Source organism: Onychostruthus taczanowskii, unplaced genomic scaffold (genome assembly GCF_017590055.1).
Source record: "Onychostruthus taczanowskii isolate IOZ18803 unplaced genomic scaffold, ASM1759005v1 scaffold167, whole genome shotgun sequence".
In the NCBI taxonomy this organism is placed as follows: Eukaryota; Metazoa; Chordata; class Aves; order Passeriformes; family Passeridae; genus Onychostruthus; species Onychostruthus taczanowskii.
The window spans coordinates 512431-534401 of NW_024498873.1; the positions used below are offsets into that span (position 1 = coordinate 512431).

Genomic DNA, 21971 nt, shown 5'->3' on the forward strand with positions numbered 1-21971 from the left:
AAATTCAGATGCTAACACCTGTAATTTTTTTTCCTCTTCCTGTGGTTTTGTTTCAAGTGATTGTCAAAGAGCGTTGTTACCACATTTCCTGTGTAAAGCCACAGTGAACAGTATACAGCCAAAGAATACAGAAAATTCACCCTTAAAAGGATGCCTTTTTAAAAAGACCAGACTGTTCTCAAGCTTTGTATTTAATAAGTAGTTTTATTCTGACTCTCCACATATGCACATAGTGCATATTCCTGTTTGCATCAGTTAAGGTAAATGCTGTCTAACCTGTTCTGTATCAATAAATGTGAAAAGCTCAGTGGGAAAATTGGTGTCTTAGTTTACCTTTCATCCTTTCCTGCTCTGTATATTTCTCACTGAAAAGCTAATACTGCTTTAGTAAGAAAAATGGGTGACACTGTAATAAGATGTGTTTTGCCCACTAATCATTAATGCAGTGAACTTCCTGCCTTTGTGACTGATATTTAAAAATAAGCAATAAGAGTTTTGGTATTTGCATTAGACCAGCCACTGTGGAATAAACCTTAGAGTGAAGAAAGTTACCTTATTGGTCTTTCACTTTAAATTTTAAACAATGTATTATTTTAAAAAATCTTGATTTCTTTATACTTAGAATTTTTAGAAATTTTATTAAATTGGTATTGTAACTAAGGTATAAAAGCCTTAAGATGCAACAGAGTTGTTCAGCATTATAATCCTGTGCGTTTTTGTTTTCATGTGACTCATCCATTCTAAAACAAGTTGTATTCAGAGTTCAGGAAGTTTACATGGGAACAGCAAATTGATGTTTCACCACTCATCGCTCTGATGAATTTCTGGCTCAGACAGAATAATTGCCTTGTCTTTTCAATGTGAGCTCTACGCTGTTCTGCCACTCTGAGCAAAGAGCAAAACCAAAGGGTGGCAGAGCTGTTGCTGTGAAGTGTGCTCTTCATCAGGCAAGTGTGCTCTGACAAGTGCAGCAGCACTGCGAGTGATGCCACGTGAGGCTGGTGAGACGCTGGCACAGGCTGCCTGGAGAAGTTGTGAATGCCCCATCCCTGACAGGGTTCAAGGCCAGGTTGGGTGGTGCCCTGAGAAACCTGGGCTGGTAGAAGGTGTTCCCATGGAAGGGAGGCTGGAACGCGATGATATCTAAAGTCCATTTCAACCCAGACCATTCTATGGTTCTGTGATTCATCTTAATCCTATGAAATCTTAATCCTATGAAAAAGGAGGGAACTAAATGTGAAATACTGCTTATATTTTGAGGCCTCATTAATTGCAGCTAGGCTTGGGGTGCAGTTCAAGCTTTGCAGGAACAATTTCCCATGAGATTGCTAGTATGTTAGTATTACATAATTACCTGACTAGAAGCTGTAGGCCACTATGATTTTTTTCTTTCTTTCTTTATAACCAATAATTTGGAAAAGAACAGTAGAATTTTCCTGCTTCAACTTGTTCTTTAAAGAAGCAACTGACAGTGTAAGAGAAGTTTTAGTGTGTCTTCATTAACATCACAGCACCAATACACCTTTTTGCTTTCAGCATAATTGCTTTTTCTTTCCATGGTGGTGCTACAGATTCATACCTGATATTTGTGTTAACTTGATTCCTGTAAAAATCATTTGTTTAGCGGACTGGGAAGATGTATGAAATTCCAGAGCTCTAAAATATACTGCTAAGCAGTTTTGCCTTTTAAGAGGTGCAGTTAATGTCAGTTTTCTCCAGACATACTGATATGTAAACTGTGTGTTTTAATAAAAAGTCAACAGATTGAAAAAGTGTTAGTGATCGCAGAACTACCAAAATAAAGGGAAATGTAGCACTTTACAGGCCATAGAATTAGAAATGCCTTTTTAAGAATAAACACATAATCAGAGATTATTCTTTACAATCTTTAGCTTGGATTTGTCATTAGAAAGCTTTAGATCTAAGGCAGGGAGTCAGTGTGACTGTCCTGGAGGTCACAAGTCCTGCATGCAGAGAGTGGTTGTATAGAGCAAGACTTCTGCGCCCTTGGGTGTCCTGTAACCAGGAAGAGCTTTCCAGGCTCACAGGTGCCCACACAAGCCCTTCAGGTTTGCTCCCAGTGCTTCAGCTCAGCACAATGCTCAAGGCTGCAGTGAGCTGGAGGAGTGTGCCAGCTGTCAGTGAACAAACAGAGACAGGTCAACAAAAGGAATCGCCCTGCCCTTGAGAGTATGTCTTCTGTACTTGGGTGTAACAGGCAAATCAAAGTTAAGCCTCCGTGAGAATATGAATTTGATATGTCAGTTCTGGGTTTAGTCAGAAAGAGATTGTAAGGAAGGAACAAATGTCATAATTTTAGGAGTCACAAATCAGAATACTGGGGTACTTGCCGATCAAGAAAAGCTCACTGCACAGTACTCATTCCTTGCTCTAGAGTTTACAATATATCCCACTTCAAAATGCTAACTCTGAGTGTTTGATTTCTCAGTTCCTCATAATTTGAACTGCTAGCACTGGGGAGGCATTGCTGTGTTTCAGAAAAATTTTATGCCTATCTTACAAGTAAATCATCCAGTTCTTAAAGAGGCATAAGCTGTAACAGACATGGGACTAGAATTGTAAAATGTTACATCCTTAACAGGAGTTAACTGTGTTTTACTTCTTTTTTTGTAACATACTGAATCAAATTTAGAAAATAATTGTGTAGCATGCAAATTGTGAGCCTGTAGAGAACAACTGAGTATTTTTCTGTCAAGGTTTTCTTTGTTACTCTTGAAATTTTCAGTCACCAGAATAATTGAGAAAATGGGCGTGAAGCCACCTAAGTACAGAGTGAGAATTTCCATAGAGACTTCTATTTTCATTCTTGGGTTTCACACTATTGGTTGTTGAAGTCTGAGTTTTATTGCAATTTCTTGATTCATTCATGAGATTTAGACAGTGATCTTTAAAGCAGGAAAAACATCTTTTAGTAGTGAAAATATGTCATATTAGCACTGTTCTAAAACCTTCTTTTTAAATGCCTGACAAGCAAAAGGCTGTATAGAAGTAGTTTTGTCGGAGCGGGAATTGTTTGCTTGTTTGTGTTTCCTTCTTGCCCTCAAGGTATCCTGTTTAATAAAGTGACTTTGTTTTATATGGTGTTAGCAACAGGATAACCTAGCAAAGCATATCCCCCTCCCCCTTCCTGTTCTGATCTTTAAGCAAGGAATGTAAGAAGCAGGCAGATAAACCTAATTTTGACAGTATCAGTTGATTTTTCAAAGCTAGGAGGCGAGTACTTTAGATGGGGTTTTGCTATTTAGATGTTGTTACTGCAGCATGCATTTTTTTCTCAAAGATCCTCAGATAGTGTCTTAAAAACTAAGAAGTGTGAGAGCTTCCCAAAAGCTTTGTAGACAGTATGGAAAAGGTTCTGCTGTATTCTTTTTGTGCGTGTTGTAGACAGTAGTTGTGGAAAGTACATGGCTAGTCATGGCCACACAGTGCAGTGACTTGGCATGTGTGTAATAAATGAGGGACAGCTTTGCTCATGTGCTTGGCACGTAGAGAACTAATGAAGGTGGTAGCAAAGTGGAGCTGCTCTGCCACAGAATGTGTGCACTGATATATGCGTGGTTTCATGTCTTGCATGGAGCCTCCAAACCACTTCATACTGTGAGGAATTGCACAGAAATAGAAATTGCAAACATCTGTGTGAGTGAAGATGCAGGTGAATAAGGAGTTATTAAGGAGTATGCCTGTAGAAACTTCTGAATATTCATTATCTCACTTTCTCTGCAAGTAAAGTTTATGATATGTGGCAAGATAAGTGAAGTCTCACAGGAATTTTTATTGTACTCCTACTGAAAGAAACCAGAGTGCTGGTTTACCAACAAACATTATTTGAGCAAAGGAATGATTGGAATCTGGAGCCTCATTTGTTCCACTTGAGGAGTTTTAGAGGTTTAAGGAAACAATTTCAAGGTCTACAACTAATATCCTATTTTGAAGTCAACTGTAAATGAGATATAGGGTAGAAGAGGGTGGAAGGAAGGAAAATACATTGTGTTGACCAGGTCCAGCCATTTTGCAAATATTCTATATACAGAAGTGTATTTGTTTCCTCGACATTTTGGAGAGCATACCTTTAACTGACAATTGTTAACAGGGTTGAGGTTGAGTACCATTTAAATCTCACACTGTGAGTATATGATGAAAAGTATGTACGCATCGAGAAGTATGATGGGCACGAGTCTCTTAAGAAGATAAAGGTGTGTATGGGCAATTATCACTTTCTGAAATGACATTTGAAAGTTAGAAACAAACCAAGATGACTGCCAAAAGATTGGACACCAATTCTTGGTGTCACTTCATCTAACCAAAGCTGGAATGTAAGTCTCATATAGATTTATGTTATATGCCGTTTTTGGTAGTCATCATAGAAAAAAGCACCTGACTTGTTTGCTAATGTCTTTCCATCTGTCATTCAGGGTATTACCAAGAAATCAATGGTGTGGGTGGCTGGCTTGGAGCTTGAGATTCTTTGTATTCTCTCTTCTTGATTCATGTACTTCTGTTTTCAGGTTCATGTAACGCTAGGGACCAAAGAAGCATTCGTAATATTTCTCTGGTGCTGGGATCAACCTTCTGGAAGAAGACTCTAAAATAACTTTTTTGCCTTCAAGTTCTTTGTCCTGGGACTGACTTGTCTTTGGAGAAGAGCACATCAGAAAAGATTTTCACATTGGAGCCATTAAAAATAAACCTGTTCAAAGAACAGGCCGACTTACAAAGGTTGAGTCCTGATTTTCATCCGTGTTCCCACATCAGACTGTAAACAATGAGTGAGTTTTGGTTGTGTTTCAACTGCTGTATTGCAGAACAGCCTCAGCCTGTAAGTATGAATATTGGCACTGCTTTGTGTTTATATAATTAACTAAATTGTTCACATTTATTAGTTTTCTTATGTTACCTTTTTTTTTTTTTTTAATTTAATTAGGGCTGTTTGGCCAGCCTTGGTGAGAATTAAGCAATTAACTGATAATCTGCCTTGATAGAGATCAAAAAAGTCCATTCTAAACTGCTGTTACTTTCCTGTCCTTGAGACTGAATCTGTCCAAAGTCTTTGGAAAGAGCCTGTATTTGTTGGAAGGGAAAAAGATGATGAGGAAGTAAACTGTCTTTCTAGAGTAAATAACTTTTTGTGGCAATGTGTAAATGTCCTCACTTCTGTATGACTTAAGGCCTGCCTTTGGGTGTGGCTAGACAATAATGGTACAAGAAAATGATTACATTAAAAAGTCCAAAGTGAAATCCCATCCTCCACCACCTTAATTCAAAAAAGGATTTCACCTTTAACTGTTAGGTTAGTTTTTAGATTAAATCTTTGAAGAGTGAAGGGATGCATTCATATTATAAATACTTTTCTAAAAATAGAATTTAAAATGGCTGTTATGTGAAAAAGTATTTAGCAAACGGTTAGATAAAAGAAAATTTTTAAGCATATGTTGGGAAAACAGAAGATACAGAAATATTCTTTGTTTTCATGTATTTTTAAGTACCTTTAGAGTATGTTTCTGAGTCCAGTGCTGTTGGCAGAAATTCTGCTTGTATGAAGGTGGCATTAACCAGGAATATGGTTAGGACTATGAGAAAGATCATTTTATTATGTGATAACCAGATCAAGCTAAGTGAATATATAGAAATTACAGTGGTTATACAGTAATTTTACAAACACATGAAAAAAAAACGCGCTTACTACTGGTAGTATTGCAAGTAACCAAGAGAAACCCAGAGCGAATAAAGAAACCACACACATTAATGTGCTCAGCTGCTAATGTTTGGTTTTAGGGAAACTAAAGGATTGGAAAAAAGCACCTCACATTAGGCATTGTCCTTGCACAAAACCTGAATGCCAGACTGATGGCGTGCAAATATTAAAGAGTGACCATTAACATTTTGAATTAATGAGTGAAACTTTATTTCAGTCTTAGTCAAGCAGAGTTGTGGGAGACGAACTCAGAGATACCAGCATGGGAAGCTGTGATCCTCCTCTCTTGGCTTGAATACCATGCAATCCTTTAAAATGTTAGCTGTACTCATATGGAGCCAAAGTTATTTGTCTCTGGTTTTGAACATATTTGAATAAGATGTGACAGTTCAAAGTATTTCAGATAGCCAAGTGGCATATTCTCTTCATTTTTGAGAATCCTGAGGCTCAGTCCTTCAAAAAATCTTGACTCGAGTTATATGATCTAAGTTATTACCCAAGAAATCCACATACGTTAATGCAGTGGTCTGTGAGTAATGCCTCATCAAGCAGGTGGAGATTGTACATGGAAAGTGGAGGAAAGGGAAGCAACCCACTATGTTCCTGCTGATACAGTGGTGTGCATTGGTTTGATAATTAAAACATCCTTGTGTTTAAGATCCTAATAGCATGTTGTCGAGCACTAACCTAGTTTCTGAAATGTGCCTTTCAAGTGTTGTAGGAGACTTGCTTGTTAAAAAGTGCCAAAATTCTTCGGGGTATGTCTCAAAAAAAAAAAGAGGTGAGTGCCCTTCTTGGCATGCTTGACAAAAGGCACTTAGTTGTCCTTTCCCTGCAGTTACTCATCTCATTTTACTGTGTTGTATTGTACAGCACTTGTTCTGCCATGCACGGTTGCACTAAGTGGAGTGTTTAATCAGACACTTATGCCTCTAAGTAAGTACAGGAATGTTTTCCATTTCTGACAAATAGCAAAGCATGTACTGTAACTCCGAGGCAAATGAGTCTGATAAATGAGACAAGTGATAAGCAAGCAGTTTTCCCTGTCTCTGCAGATGTTTTGTGCTTGCATGTTTGAGAGACTTCCTGAAAAACATGATAGGTTTTAGTCCCAAAATACTATTATGTATTTCCCTATTGTATCATAAACTAAGTGAAACATGTAAACTTGGATGAAAGTTATGTGTCTGTCCCTTGCTGTGCATTCAACTTGTCAGTTGAGTTCAGTTTCCAAGGAGAAGTGCCTAATCTGCCCAGTCTTACTCCTTTCATGTGCCTTCTTTCATTTTAACTCCTGCATTTCAGCCAGTTTCATGGCCTGCCTAAGTGTCCCAGCCATTTCATGTTCAGCCATTACATGGTGAGTGACCTTCTTCTGGGGAAGGACTAATATGGTCTTGTGGCAGCACCAACAATGACCAGCCTCTCAAAATAGACGTTGAAAGCAGGAAGTTAATTTGGTAGTTGTTCTGATCGATGTTGTAAATGTTCCTTCTGTTTTTAAACTTATATTTATTACAGAATATCCTGAGTCAGAAGTGACCCAAAATGGTCATGGAGTCCAACTCCTGGCCCTGTGCAGGACAGCCCCAAAATTCACTCTGTGTGCTCAGGAGTGTTGTCCAAATGCTTCCTGAGCTCTGTCAGCCTTGGTGTTGTGACCACTTCCCTGGGGAGCCTGTTCCAGTGCCCATTCACCCTCTGGTGAAGAATCTTTTCTTATATCCAGCCCATACTTTCCCTGACACATCTTCATGTGTTCCCTTGGGTCCTGTCACTGTTCAGCAGAGGAAGGAGGATCAGCACAGCAGGAAAACCTGGCCCACATCAACAGTTGTCTGTCCATCCTGTTCCAGTGCCTCCTGCCTGTTGTGTAAGAGCACTTGGGAATGTGAGGCAGTCTGCGAGGGAACTTGCCTGTCACCACAAGCAGTAGTAACCATTCTCCCTACTTCCATTCTCCCCTGTGTCTCCTAGGTCCCCTCCTTCTGCCAGGGGACATGTTCTGAAATGATGATTTTTTTTCTCAGTATCTTTGGCAGATGCTGATATCTGAGGCACCTTTAATGTTGTGAATAGTGACATAAATTACAACCCTCCTCGCTAGAGGGGGAAATAAAATCTTAATAGTTGCATGTTTCTGTGGTATTTTTATCATCCATTGAGCTAAGGAGTTTCATTCTCTCTTGAAATCCAGGATGCCAGAATTGTCCCTGCTTTCAGAATTTTGCTGGCAAAATTCTAGCATACTACATTTGAAATGGTCAAATACAGCATCTGTATTTTTTTCAGCTGTAGTTCACTTAACATGAGAAACTGCACTGAGTCCTTTCAGTCATTCTTATGGAAGCACAATAAGAACACATTACTTTGTGAATAGCATACCCCAGAACAGAACAGTAACAATGTTACAGTTATATACTGGTGTTCTTTGTGGTTCTTTAAATCAAAGACAGTGTTCAAGTATTACCTTTTTGTTTTAGTTAAATCTGTTTGGCACAGCTTTTAGTCTTTTGTCAGTGCTAATTGTATGCACCATGCTGCTGTGAAATGAAGCGCCTGTCTTGGAAAGCAGTGTTCTACTCTCTCTCCTAAATGTTACTTCTTTGATTGCTAAATATTTCACTTGGTGTATCCAAAACAGCAGTTCTCATGATCGCAGAAGGCACATGTTGGAAGCTCTAAGCTTCTCTGAAATAGTGATAAAATGAAGAAAGCAGGTATTCAAAGCAATGAAACTAATTAGGGATGCAACTGAAGAAAGCATGCTCCTTGTGGTGGCTTCTTAGTAGCCTGAGGTTCTTACCACAGTAGAATCCAAACAAAAGCCAAGGGAGAGTGTTCTTGTATCACCCTCTTTTTTTCTTTTTTTTTTTTTTTTTTTAATTCATAATGTAGTTTACCACAATGAAGACTTCAGACAGCGAGTTGCTTTCATATCTGTTTTCGTGATACCAAGGAGAAGATACTAATCTATTAATAACTATGTCCAGATTTTCTTGGTGGTTTAAGTAGCCTGAATTCAGTTTCTTATGATCGGACCTTTGTTTTGGGAAAAGTAGCACTTTCAGTGGTTGTACATTTTCTTACACCTCCCACTGATATCCTTTATAGGTTCTGTAAGCTAATTTTGTTTCCTAGTGCAAGATCAGTCATTTTTCACATGCTTCCTCTGTGCTATCATCTCATCCACTGCTATGTTTCACTAAACTCTGCCAAATTCCCACTACTAGATGCATTGCTCGATAACAGAAGCTTAGAAATCTTGCAGGTTTTTAGAGGAAGTGTTCATGGTTTCTTTCTTAGGCTAAGCTTGTCGCCTACACCAGGAATCTGTTATTTTCCTGTACTGCTTTCTTCCTGGTCTGTCCCTTTTTAACTTGCAAAGTTAATTTTTGGTCTGAGAAACCTTTGGTCATGATCTGGTGCACTCCCACCTGCTTTGGGCTGAAACTCAGTACAGCTGAGCTTTTCAGTTTGCTTTGACCTTGCAGTAAAATTACTGCTCTGCTACAAAAGAATAAACTATGCTCTCTTACTTCTGGCTCCACGCTTCCTTCCCTAGTTAATTTGTTGATGTTTTGTTGCTTGTCTCTTGTTTAGATGATTTCCATTTTGTGTTTTCGCAAGGGGCTATTAGAGTTTTGTTACATGCTATGCCATGAATGTTTAAAGTGGTTTGGAAAGTGAAGTTTGTTTTGTGTCTCTTGTGATGTATGAAAGAGGATCAACAGGTAGATATTTAGAATGGGGAGGCCAGTCTTAAAAGAGAGGCAGGAAAAACCCTGTGCATACTGCTGTGTAACTGAATGCTGGATGCTTCAGAAGACATAAATTATCCTAACCCTGGTTACCTAAGGAAATTATCCACGGCTGGATGTTGTCATCCTTAGCTTCCTTTCTGGAGAAGGAGTCCTACAGGAGATACAGCTAAGGATACATCTGACACTGCAATTTATGCAACAGTTAAAAAGGAGAATTAAACATCCATTCATTAAACATTCATAAGGCGCATCCATGTGCCTTATAATTGCAGAATAGGTCACCCCCCAGCAGGCACACACATACCACCTTGCTACTTGAAATACTGGTTCAGGCTCTGTGTTCAGTACAATGGGCTCTATGCAAGTGCAGCTTCTGGCATAAAATACCTAAAACTCAGGCTTTCTTTTTCGTTAAATTCAGTCATTTTACCGCATTCAGTAATCCTAAGAAAGAGTCATGTAAAAGATGACAACCTTAGAGCACCCTCAGATTTCACAGTTACCCTGAGTTACGTTTTGAGCTGCCAGTTTAGAGGCTTTAAATTCTTTCTTTTTCCTATTCAGTGCTGTTGTCAGAAGAACCTTGAGGTGTCGGGGTCCGCTGTTATGTGTCTCTGCCCCGACACGGGGAAAGGTGGTTCTGGGCGGCCGCGATTGCGAAGGATGAGCCTGGACTCTTAGATTTTCGGTCTTCAGTTCTGTTTATTATCTCTTATCTACAAAGTTTTCTCTTTGCCCAGCCGAGGTCCGCTCAGCAGGACAGTCGAGTGCACTCTCCCCCGCCCACAGGGCGGTTGTGTCTTTTATAGTAAAAATTACGTGTGACATATTTACCTTTATTTCCCAATACTATGCATCTTTATAGACAAGTGCACTTTCACTATGAACCAATCTCCAAGTGCCAACATCACCACACAAAATGGAAGACATGAAGAAGAAAGAAGAACACAGGACCACGCCCTGAATCCTCCATCTTGCCTTTATGACCCCCCTGTACCTATTTTTCTAAAATTTATATTTCCCTCCATAAAGGTATCATTCACACCTAAGAAGTTCTCATTTCCTCCGTCACAGGTTCTTCTCCTTTTGATGGATCGAAATCCAACCACCAAACCCTTTTGGCATCATTCCAGGGTTTCCGAGCCCCCCAGGGGCTCCCCTGGTGTCTCTGCACATCCACAGTGATGTGCTGAGATCCCACATTGAGGGAGCACACATTATCAAAGGGAGCAGAATCAAAAATGCAGCAAAATCCTTGGCTTTTATTTATAAAATGTGACCTGCTTATATGGGTTTCAGCCTGATAGAACTGCTCTAGATTTTTCTTTTACCTTTAAATTAGCCTCCACACATGTTAAAATATTTTTGGAGATGTTCAAGTATTAAACTGTTTACAAAGAAAACAAAGGAAGTGTTTTGTGTTTATGTATAAATACCTGAATGAAAATTAACTGAATGTTTTATGTTCTTTTATTATGGCTGTGAAATTCTTAGCCCTTCATTAGCTGCATTGATGCTGTTTACTTAATATGATACTAGTTGATGACATGGAAAATAGCTCTTTGAAGGAGGTGGGAAACAAGAATTATGCCAACTTTCTGTTGATGATAATGTGTCTTGCCATTTTCAACATACTTGAAGAAGGATGTAATATGCTTTTAATATCTGCAGGCTCCATGGAGCTCAGGCTTTCCACTTAAACATGGGCAGGAAGTAGATTGTGCTATTTGTTGATCTTTACACCAGTGCTAGAGCCCTTGAATTTCTTGTTTCTTATTTCTCTTAAATCTCCAAATTTTTCAGTGAGAAGACATTTTAAACAGCAAAACCCTGGTATGAGTCACTGACAAAAGGAGCTTCCACAAGAACTAGTTGATGCTGCCTAGCAAAAGTTGATAGTTTTGCAAACACCCTTGGAGATTGTGCTGAAGCATTTCCAATGCAATTTTTGGTAATTTTTCTGTTATTTTTCTAATGGAACTTGAAGCTATAAAGCCCTGGTGCTTTTGGTGTGCCTTAGCTCTAATGTTTGTCAGTTCAGCTGTTTTATCCCATTCTGCCTTTCACGTCAGAGAGGGGAGTTGGGGAAGCATGAAGATTTAGGGGCATTTCTACTTGCCAACAGCTAGAGGCAGGGGTAATCTGGAGATAGCCTGAGAGATGTGGACTTTCACTGACACTGGAAGTATGCTTTGTGTTAGTGAATAGAGAAGTCAGTCGTTGCCCTGAAGCTACTTGTTCAGCCTTTTGGCTTTGGCTGCTTTTGATATGAAAGGGAGTATTGAGATTAGAAGCTTCCTCTGCTGATATCTGACTGTATTTTTCTGGTAACTTTTCTGGAATGGATCTCAGATATTCTGTTGGTGATAATTCTTAATGCAACTCAATATGCAACTCAAAAAATATGTATTTTTAAACTGCGGTTTTAAAAATCTTTGCCTGCATTTGCATTTTCAATTCCCAGCATTAGCATTTCACAATGCTGAAAGCTTTCCTTTCTCAGACTGTTCCTCAAACCTCTGGTTCTGCAGTTCCTGTCATGACACTTACTGACATAGGAGATATGCATGATACCAAAGTTCCCATTTACTTACAATAATGCTATTCTCAAAGATCCTGAATTTATGAGATATCTGTTAAGTCAGAGACTTTAATAGGTAATCAGTTGTAATTATTTTCTTGCCTTTGTCTTCAAAGTGGCTTAGCTGATCACTCTAAAATGCTGACTGCTGTAATTCTGGGTGAATATCCTGCCACAGAAGGACAGTCTCCAAAGAGAGGAGAATAGAAGAGTGGAGGCAGGGCAGAAAAGCTGAAGCTGTCAACTGCACTGGGATGCAGATTTAGGGAAGTAATGACTCTCTGAACCCATTGGGTATTTTTTGTTTGTCAAATAATTTTAGAGAGTTTTTTTAGTTACTTGGGTGTATCCTCAAGAGAGCTGTAGTTAACTGTAGCCAAGCAAAGATACCATCTCTCTTTGTGTTTACTTTCTCAGATGAATGTGTAACACTGAGTGATTTGTTAATATGTCATGCTCTGAAAGTGACTTGACATTAATAAGGATGAGGCTCACATGGAATTTTAAAAAATAGTTTAAACTACATTATCTCTCCTATTGCAATTGTAAATTTAGCTTGCTCAGGCTAGGAAAATAGTCTGGGTTTATAATATGTTGTCTTTAGTGTGGACAGGGTCTTAATTTTTTTTTCTCTGGCTCGTGGTATAACTTTTTCAGGGTGAACATAAGCACCCTTGATGTTCTGCTTGATAGTGTATCTTAAAGGACCACCTACTTCACAGTTCATAGTTTTGGTACTGGGATCCTCTCTAATCAGACTGTTTTAATTTTGCCTTACCTTTGGCACATTGCAATTTATGTGTTTCTCATCTGCTCAAGATGGTTTCAAGTTGGTATGTGGCTGCCTTATCTCCAGAGAATGAGGAATTTATTGAGCCCCAATTGTGATTTGTGTTTTTAAGTTTGCCTGGACCAGCCTTTCTTTGCTGACATAGGCTGGCATTTCATGCTCTGCTGTTCAGGAACTGGAGTTTTCCATCTCTGAACCAGACATACAGAGCTCATCTCATCACAATGCACAGGAGGAAATAGTTATTGATTATTGCTTATCAGTGTCTGCATGCCCTCTGGTTTACATCCACCTCTCTGAGTGGGATATGGTGTAACACAAAGCTTTGTACTTCATGTTTCTTAAAAGAAATTGTGACATTTGAAAGTGTTGTACTTACTTAAAAAGTAAAAACATTTCCCATGGGCAGTGGGTCATGACTGCCAAGTGTAGGTAAATGCTCTGGAAATTTAGCATTCTTTTATTCTGGCCTCAGACAGCTCCAAGTAGTTCAAGTCTTGCCTCCACTGAAACCCTCTGTCTCTGGTGCTGAGTTCTGTTTTCTTGCAGTTCAGGCTTGACTCATTTGAAGGTTCAACATTGCAATTCTTGTTTTACAGCTTGAAAATGTCAGGCAAGTTATTTGGAAAGCTGCATGGTGGTGCATCAGTGGCTTCAGAACCTGTGACCTTAAATTAGGAAAGAACAGAAAAATTGGGACATACAGGATGACATAGTGAAAAACAAATCTCATTTGAATAAAATGGAAGAAAATACTTCCAACAGGACTTATGAATAGATGTTAACTGGAGATTACACCAGAATGATAGAATTTTAGACATGGAACTGATGTCTTGGGAGGCTGATCTGGAACAGAGACTAGACAGAGCTAAAGGAATTAAGTAGGTATTTATTAAAAGGCCATAAGGGATACAAGAACCTGGCCAGGGCTACATCTGAGATGGACCCAAAATGGTCACAAAATAGACAGCTGGTCACAAGGTCTCACACTTCTATAAGTTTTAGTTCATTTGCATATTGGAGTTAATTGTCCAGTTACAGCTTCAGGTTATGAAGTATCATCCTTCTTTTTTTCTCTCTTCAGTCTACTCTTATGTTTTTTGGGACTGAAACCTGTAACAGTTACCCTTGGTCTGAAGCTGGAAAAGGATTGTTTTGTCTACCTACTCTGTGAAGAGAACTTACTAGCACTTAATATGAAGCTCAGAGCTACACACCTAGGCAGCACAGAATCTAAAAACTATGAAAGCTAAAACTTAAAGGATCATTTCCCCCATTTAGAGGGGGCAAATAAATTTTAAGAAAGAAAGTTGCGTGAAATATAGTTATTAATCTTCATCTCATTATGTATATTTGCATAAAACTTATCTTTTGGGGTACTTTTTTTTTGCGAACTGAAAAGCTGATGCTTTCAGGGATTAAATTGCCTAAAGAAAGCTCATATGCCTGTGTTCAACTGGGAATTGGAGCTCTGTATCAAAGGAGTGTATTACTTATGGAAGAAAATTACACTTATGATATATATTCTAAATGTAGGTGGCTTGCAAGCTGAAATCCACTTCAAGTGTATTTCTTGCAAGACTAGAGTCAAATCTATATAGGACATGTCCTATTTTACTCTGTTTGGAACAAATATTACTTTAAATACAGCTTGTTATACTGCAGTTACTAAAACCCCATTTAATTCCTAGGCTATCGGATGGTGGTCAAATAGAGGATTGCTGTTAAAATGGGAAAATAAGTCCTGCCAGGCGCAATTCCAAAGAAATATGCTAGGATGTGTAAACACACACGCACATACATGCACATATGCAACATACTGGATTGCTTGCGTTTGTGGCAGCAGCTTGGCATTGCTGAACTTGGGAGGCATGGAAAAATGCCAATACAAGAATAGGCATGCTGATGCACAGAATAGCAGGCAAAAGATTTCACAGGCCTTTTTCTCTCCATGGAAGAATATCAAATGCATGTTTTCTCTATTTAACATCAGAACAAAATTTTAAAATCGAAATTGCTTTTGGGTTCATAATGCAAAGAAAGTAAAATTTAGAGGAGGAAGGAAGAAAACTTCAATTTGTGTAGTTCGGGGAATAAAGAAATAAGATCTGTGTGTGAGTTACTTAATTATTGATTTTAAAAACCTTTAAAAGTTGTGGTTGTAATGAAAGCATGGATTAAACTGACTGCTGGAAAACTAGAAATGAAGCCTCTTTGCATGGTCCTACCCCTAAAGAAACAAAACATGTGCCATGCATCTCACATCACTGAGATTCAGCTGCTCTTTTAAACTCAGGAATAAAATGCCAACATTTCCATTATTAAAGGAGATTAATGTTCCTACACAGAGAAGACAATGAAGAGGAAGTTTACACTTTTTCATACATACACACCTAGATTAAAACCTGACAAAAAATTGACTGAGGTACAAAGATAGTTGTGTGTTGGCTGATTTAGAGTTTAAAGAGCTGAACGCTGTGGGGATTTCTGCAGGCTGTAAACTTCAGGTTCTTCTACATACCAAAGTCAGTTTTTTCTGATTTGTGAAAATATTTGTTGTATTGTGGGCTGGATTTTGCTGTTTGGTTGATTTTTGTTTGGTCTGTTTTGGTTGGTTGGGATTTTTTGTTGGTTTTTGGCTGAGGTTTTGGTGGTGGTAGTGATGGGGTTTTTTTGTTTTTTCTGTTGTTGGGGTTTTCTTGTTGTTGCTTAGTGGGTGGGGTTGTTTTGTTTGCTTTGGGTTCTTTTCTGGGTGTTTTGGGATAATCTGCTGAATTACAGCAAAGCCCAACTGCTAGAGTTTTTTCCTTGGTGCTTCCTTGGGATCCTGCTGACTGCAAAGATACTCTTGGAAGCTTATTAGTAGTTTCTGTGGGGCATGTGTATAAGCATCATGGTTTTCTTTGAAGGCAGCTCATCTTGGGTGCTAAGGAAAAAATTTTTTCTAGTTAGATTTTAAAATGGATACTGCTAATTCTGGATTACATGGTTTGCTTTGGGGTTTTTTTTGTTTTGTTTTGTTTTTTTTTGTTTTTGTTTTGTTTTGGTTTTTTTTTTGTATCTGATGAGATTATAGAACAAGAAGGGTTTCTGACAGGACCAATATTCACCTGACATAAGTGCTGCAAAACAAATGCTGTAACACCTTAAAAATGTGAGGGTGTCTTGATCATCCCCCAAGTCAATGAAATTATTCTCCTTGTATATTAGTAGCATGTTTCATATCACCAAAATCATGATTTGCAATATCTTTGTCTGTTTCTCAGTGCCTCTAAACTAGACACCTGTGTAAATAATGTTCACTTTGTTAGTAAGAGAAAACAGAAGAGCTTGCACCAGTCTGATCAAACATTAGGATAGGAAAAGTGACCAGGTACCCTACAAAACCTTACATTACATAACAATTTATATAATTTAGTGTCCTAGAATTAGTCAGCTCATGTTATTCCCCAGTGAAAAGAAAATAAAAATGGTAAAGGGAGTGAGATTTTATTTGGTATTGGTGTGTTTGTAACTTTTGTCTAAATGACCAGCAAACTTTTCCCTTTGAAGGGTACTCAGACAGCTAAAAAATCTATTTTACCCTAAAGGTGTTCGTTGATCACTAAAATGTACATCAAGTGGTTGACTCTGACAAGGAATCACTTTTTAACTTCCAGTTGCCAGCTCTACAAGCTCCCACTGTGTTCAGAGAGTCAAGCTGAATCTTTTTCCCACACTGGTACAGTAAGCTTTCTGTGAACAATCCCCCTGCTTCAGCTCGCTGGAATTTAGTAAATAATTTCGTCATGCCCAAGAAGGAATAGAATTCAGATTAGGTTCTTGGCAATGTTGGCTCTGCAGGCATTGCAGGGGTGAGTATTACTGACAAAGTATTTTTTATGCCCAAACATAGCAGACACTTGTTTTTATAATGCCTAAGACAATAAATTCTGTAGGATATGCAGACTGTGGTATGGTTTGTGCTTCTACTGTTATCCCAGATAAACAGCCACATGCAAGTTTATGTAGTTTAGTTTCTTGGAAAGAAAATGAACTGTAACTATACAATTCCTGAACCTGGAAGAGCGATCTGAAAGAAAACCTTGCTGGGGAACAATTGGGAAGGGTAGAAAGGTTTGAATTTCTCAATATTTTTATGTAGTAATCCCTAAGAGGGTATGGTGAGTCTCATGATAATGCTGAATCCTGATTTTTTTTTTAAGCTTTGCAGCTGGAAAGAAAACACTTTTTGTGTTCTTAGTGGAGAATGTTTTTTCCCTTGAGTTTTGACAAATGCTGGATTTTAAAATTGTACTCAAAATGTATTTGCATTTTCAGTATGCATTAAAATGAACTTCATGGCTTAAGAAATTAAGTTTATAATTGTCTGTAGTGATGATAACATCATTAGAGAAAACCAGAGTCAATTATTGTCCTGAATTATTTTGATGTAGTACGCATCTCTCCATAGTTGAAAACTTTACCACAGTTGGTAAAGTCGTGTCAATGTCTGTACATGACAGCAGGTGTAGGTGGCTACTCTAATGCCTCTGTTCAAGGACATTGACAGATGTTCAGGGAAACCTGGTGAGATAGTGAAGCAAGGTTTAGGTATAGAAAAGATGCAGGAAATCTGGGAAGAAAATTCAATTCTTACAAATTCTGTGCCTTGATCATGGAAGCGTGTTTGTGGGTGCTATAGCCTGATGACAGTGTGGCATAGGAAACTCTTAAAATAGTCGAAAATGGTCAAGATTTGGCAGTTGTCATGCTGCCAAGCCAGTGGTTCAAAGCTTTTTTTTTTTTTTTTAATTAGCATAGGTACCATAGTCCACTGAAAACCTGGGTGTTAGTAAAGAGTACCTGTCCTGTTTCAGGTTATAAAACACAGAGTGGTGGTGGTAATATTTTGTCTTTGTTGTTGGCATTTTTCTTTAATTTAGGAACAATATCTGTCTTCCTACCAAAAATTACTATTCAATTCTGTATTAATAATTCTAGTTGTTAGGAAGATAGAGTTGTGTTCTGTCATGTGGTTGCTTTTGCTGAGGAGTAAAATGAAAAATCATTACTATAAATAATGTACAGTTATTATGCAGCCAGTTTAAAAATTCCCAGCCAGCAGCTCTTCAGAAGACCTGATTTTGCTCTGTATGTTTATTCTGTATGTTCTTTTTACTCTTCATTCTTACTTTAACTGCCAGTCACTGCAAATCTGTAGCCAAAAGCTGATGTTGGGTGTATCTTGGTTTTGGTAGAAGCTGACTGCACTTATGGAACTGGGAAGCAGTTGCCCTGAAGTTGCCAATAATGCATGAACCTGGAAGAATCTTAGATATCTCCATGGTGCTCAATGGTGCAATGCCAAAGCTTCCTATGCAGCTGTCAATAGGAAACCATGCTTTCCTATTCTTCCTGTCATAAAATGCTCCAATATTTGGTTTTATTCTGGTAAAATCGCTAGATTTGACACACTGAGAAAACCACACTATATATTTCCTGGATTTCTACAGTGAACTCAGCTTCAGAATTGCCAGTATTAGGCTGAAGGAATTGTATGTAATGGTATCAAAAAATATATAGGTAGGAGACATAGACAATAATAGAAAATCTGCTTTTGCAGGAGTAGATCTATCATGGATAACTTGGTGCAGAAAACCTGCAAGATGTGGAAGGATAGGCTGCCATGGAAATGGATTAGTAAGTAGGAAGGTTCTCCTGAGTAGTATGAACAGCCAACACTACTTCTAGAAATGATGGTGTGATGTTGTTGATACTACTTGTGAGTGTAGCAGTAAATTATGATTAGTGAATGTACCTGACTTAACAAAATTTCTATAGTGCAGGTAGTGGAACAGTAAGAAGCTCTTTCTGCTACTGCTCCTGAATACATCTTTTCAATAACACTGAATTTAGAGGAGTAGAATGGGACAAGTAAGTTAGGAATATGGGGTTCTTCCTTATTAGATGAAATTGAAATAGTAGTGATTGTTTACGCTCAAAGCCTATGGAATTGTGGCATGCCTCAGCAAGACACACAAAAAGTCCGTACATGTTTGGAACTGGTGTTTTCCTTTTGATGGGACATGGGACAAGGCAGTAGAGATTCCTTTGTTTTGCCAAGGGAAGCAGGACGCGTCTTGAAAGGGGTTCCTTTTTATGTTCCTTGTTGTAATAAAATATGTAGGCTTATAGTGCTTGACTAGTTTTCCTACACAATGTCCTTTTGTCTTTATTCTGTCTTTTGAACCCACAGATTTTCAATGGCACACCGTGTTGCTCCTCATTTGCTGCCATGCTTCTGTTGGAACTTGTTAATTGGTTCCTGAGCAACTTCCCTTCTGTCATTTGGGGATACTTGCCACATGTCAGGCATAGACTTTTCTGTTAGTTACTATTCTGAATATGTCAAAAGCTGACCTGAAAGCTAATCTAAATCTAAGCACAGCTGCTGATTTGTACATTCCTTAAGACTTTCTGGTAAACTGCTCTTCCAGAGATGCTTCTAGCCATGCTGTGTGTAGGCTTGATGTGTAAAGATCTCTAAAATACCTATTGGGCCATCCCTTGCTAAATTGTCTTGGCTGCTTGTTGTATTGTATTTTAATAATTTTGTGTGTAGTGTCACTATTTCTACATTCACTAGTGAAATCACTTTTCAAATGTGAGACTATTTTTCATAGTGTGGGAAGAACATGGGAGGCTGTTCCTGCTTCTCTTGTGTAGCTTCTAACTTGTTTTTGCTCTGATGCCTCAAGCACAAAGACAGACTGTCACATAATAATGTATTTTGGGATGCATTTTTTACAAAATGATTTGCCTAAAATGAGCTGGATGAACAGACTTTCAGTTAAATTTGGGAGTTTTGCAGAAGTCCTCAAAAGAGCAAGAAGTGGGATTGCCACTGAAAGAAATTTTTTATTCCATGCTTAGAAGTTCTTCTCCCTTACTGCAGATCAGGGTATCCAAGGCTATGTGACAGCACCCATGCTGAGGCTATAACTGATCAGTATGTCTTTGGAGCAGGAGGAACAGCCCCGAGGCAATGCTGAGGTTGTTCAGGTGACAAGTAACTTAGCAAGGAAAAGCCAATGGGAGGATCTCCAGAAAGGTTAGCCATTAGGAGTGTGTCTCAGACTGAGACACATACAGCTGTAATGGGATGACTTCCCTTAAAAAGGGATTTGTACCAAAAAAAAAGAAGAAAGTATCTACATTTAGAGCAAGTTCATTTTGGTAAAACTTCATTGAGAAGTAAGTAGTAGAGTATGTCATTAGAAAAACAGGAAAATATTCAGGTATTTTGTTGCATATATACGTATACACACGTATATATACCAAGAAGCTGCTGCTATCCAGGCAAACTAATGCCACGTTTCTAAGATGATACTCACAGAGGTGTTTAAAAACTCATGAATTCACTGTGTGTGTGTTTGTTGATTCTTGAGGATATTGCTGTTAAATATTGTGGCTTTGTCTTTGCCTGCAGCAAAAGTACTAAATCTTCCACTCATTAATCCTACTGCTGAAAAATAAACAGTACCATATGAAAATCCATTGTTTCCCAGTAAGGGAATTCCAATGAGTTGCATAAAGAGATTTTCTGAAAATACCACATGGGCCCTGATTTATTGTCTGTATGGTTAAAGGTGAATCACAATGTGCAGGCTTGTGACAACATATGGCAGTGCCTCTAGGGGTATTACCTGCCCCTTCAGTGCAGTGGATACTTTAGCTGGTCCAGAGGAAGTTTGAAGCTTACTAAGGGATTGATTTTTTTATGGTGAGTGTGAGGATCCTGTGTCTGATAGTGGCTATTACCTGTTTGGAGGTGATATTTCAGTTTATTTTTTTGTTAGTTTAGTTTTCTGCAGTGAAATTTGGTATGTGCATATCATTGTGTTTTTGAAGATGCACAGTGTACAAAGGAATAGAGAAAGCTTGCATGTAATGTACCTTACCTAACGTGTGCTTCCATCAAGATGCAAATGTCTGTTTTCAGACACCTGCATGCACAAGACATAACAAACCTCTTTAGATTAGTCAGCTAGCTCTGGGAAGTCTTAATGCAGTATGGGAGATAATTTCTTAACAAAACTGTTTCAATGCTCAGTGTTCTTAAGCACACCCAAAGCTTTTGTTTGTGTTGTATCTGGAGGGTAAGGAGATGTTCATTTGACTGAGCAGGCGGGGCTATATGTTGTAATCCTGGCTACATCCTCTAGGGAACTACAGTTCTCATCATGCCAGATGATCTTTCAAGTATTTCCTGTGTTCTTGTTGGGAAAGGTCAGTAAGCAAATTGAAAGAAAGCTTAATATGATACAGTTGATGGCATACTCTTATAAAGACTTTGGGTTTTGATTTTTGTAAGAAGCTATTAGAAGTTTCCAGAAAGTTGGTGCTGTGGTGAGTCCTTATGTAATTTGTTTAACCTCTGTTTTGTGTTATTATCATTTTTGCTTATGGGGGAGAATATATGGGAAAATCAGTTGCAGCCTGCTCTTCATTACCATCTGAAGTTAGAGGCTTGTAAAGTAGTCTAGATTGCAGGACACCTCTGGATGCCATCTGGTGCTGTGCTGCTGCTCCAAGCAGAAGTGGCAGCTAGACTCGACTTTTGCAGGACCAGTTGTGTTCTGGGGATTTCACAGGACGGACATGCAAATTCACTGGGTTTTTGGTCCAGTGTTTGACCACCTACATAACAGTTTATTGTATTTATATGTTTAATTGGTGTTTTCTACATTGTGACTTTGGGCTGTGGCTTCTCAAACTACCACTGTGCACCTTCAAGCCTGTCTTCTGTTCCCTTCCTATATAAGTAAGGGAAGACCATTAAGACCACAAGGAGATGTCTCATTTCTTACAGATGAACAAACCCAGTATTTCAGTCTCTCTTCCCATGTCCTGTGCAGCAGAGTTTTTGTCCCTTATGCGTGTCATAGATCTGGATTGACTCTGAAGTTTCAGTGATTAACTTTTATTTTCATCTGTGCAGGCTGATAATGAGCACTTGATCCAAGGAACAGCTAAACTGTTGGAAGTTACTCAGCTGTAAGGGTAGAGTTAATATGTTAAGTTCTGATTTTGGCTGAGAAACTAAAGCTGGTGTCACAGGCAAGGGTACCTGCAAAGGCT

At 38.6% G+C, this 21971-nt stretch overlaps 1 protein-coding gene across 5 annotated transcripts in view; it reads left to right on the forward strand.

Annotated features, from left to right (window-relative positions):
- Positions 1 to 21971, forward strand: part of CDC42SE2 (CDC42 small effector 2) — an 83645-nt gene that overhangs the window by 44682 nt on the left and 16992 nt on the right. For all 5 annotated transcript variants that reach the window (XM_041399631.1, XM_041399636.1, XM_041399635.1 and 2 more), the window contains one exon: positions 4527 to 4837. In XM_041399631.1, the coding sequence (XP_041255565.1) occupies positions 4784 to 4837 (54 nt within the window). In that variant the 5' untranslated portion in view covers positions 4527 to 4783. The remainder of the gene's footprint in view (positions 1 to 4526; positions 4838 to 21971) is intronic.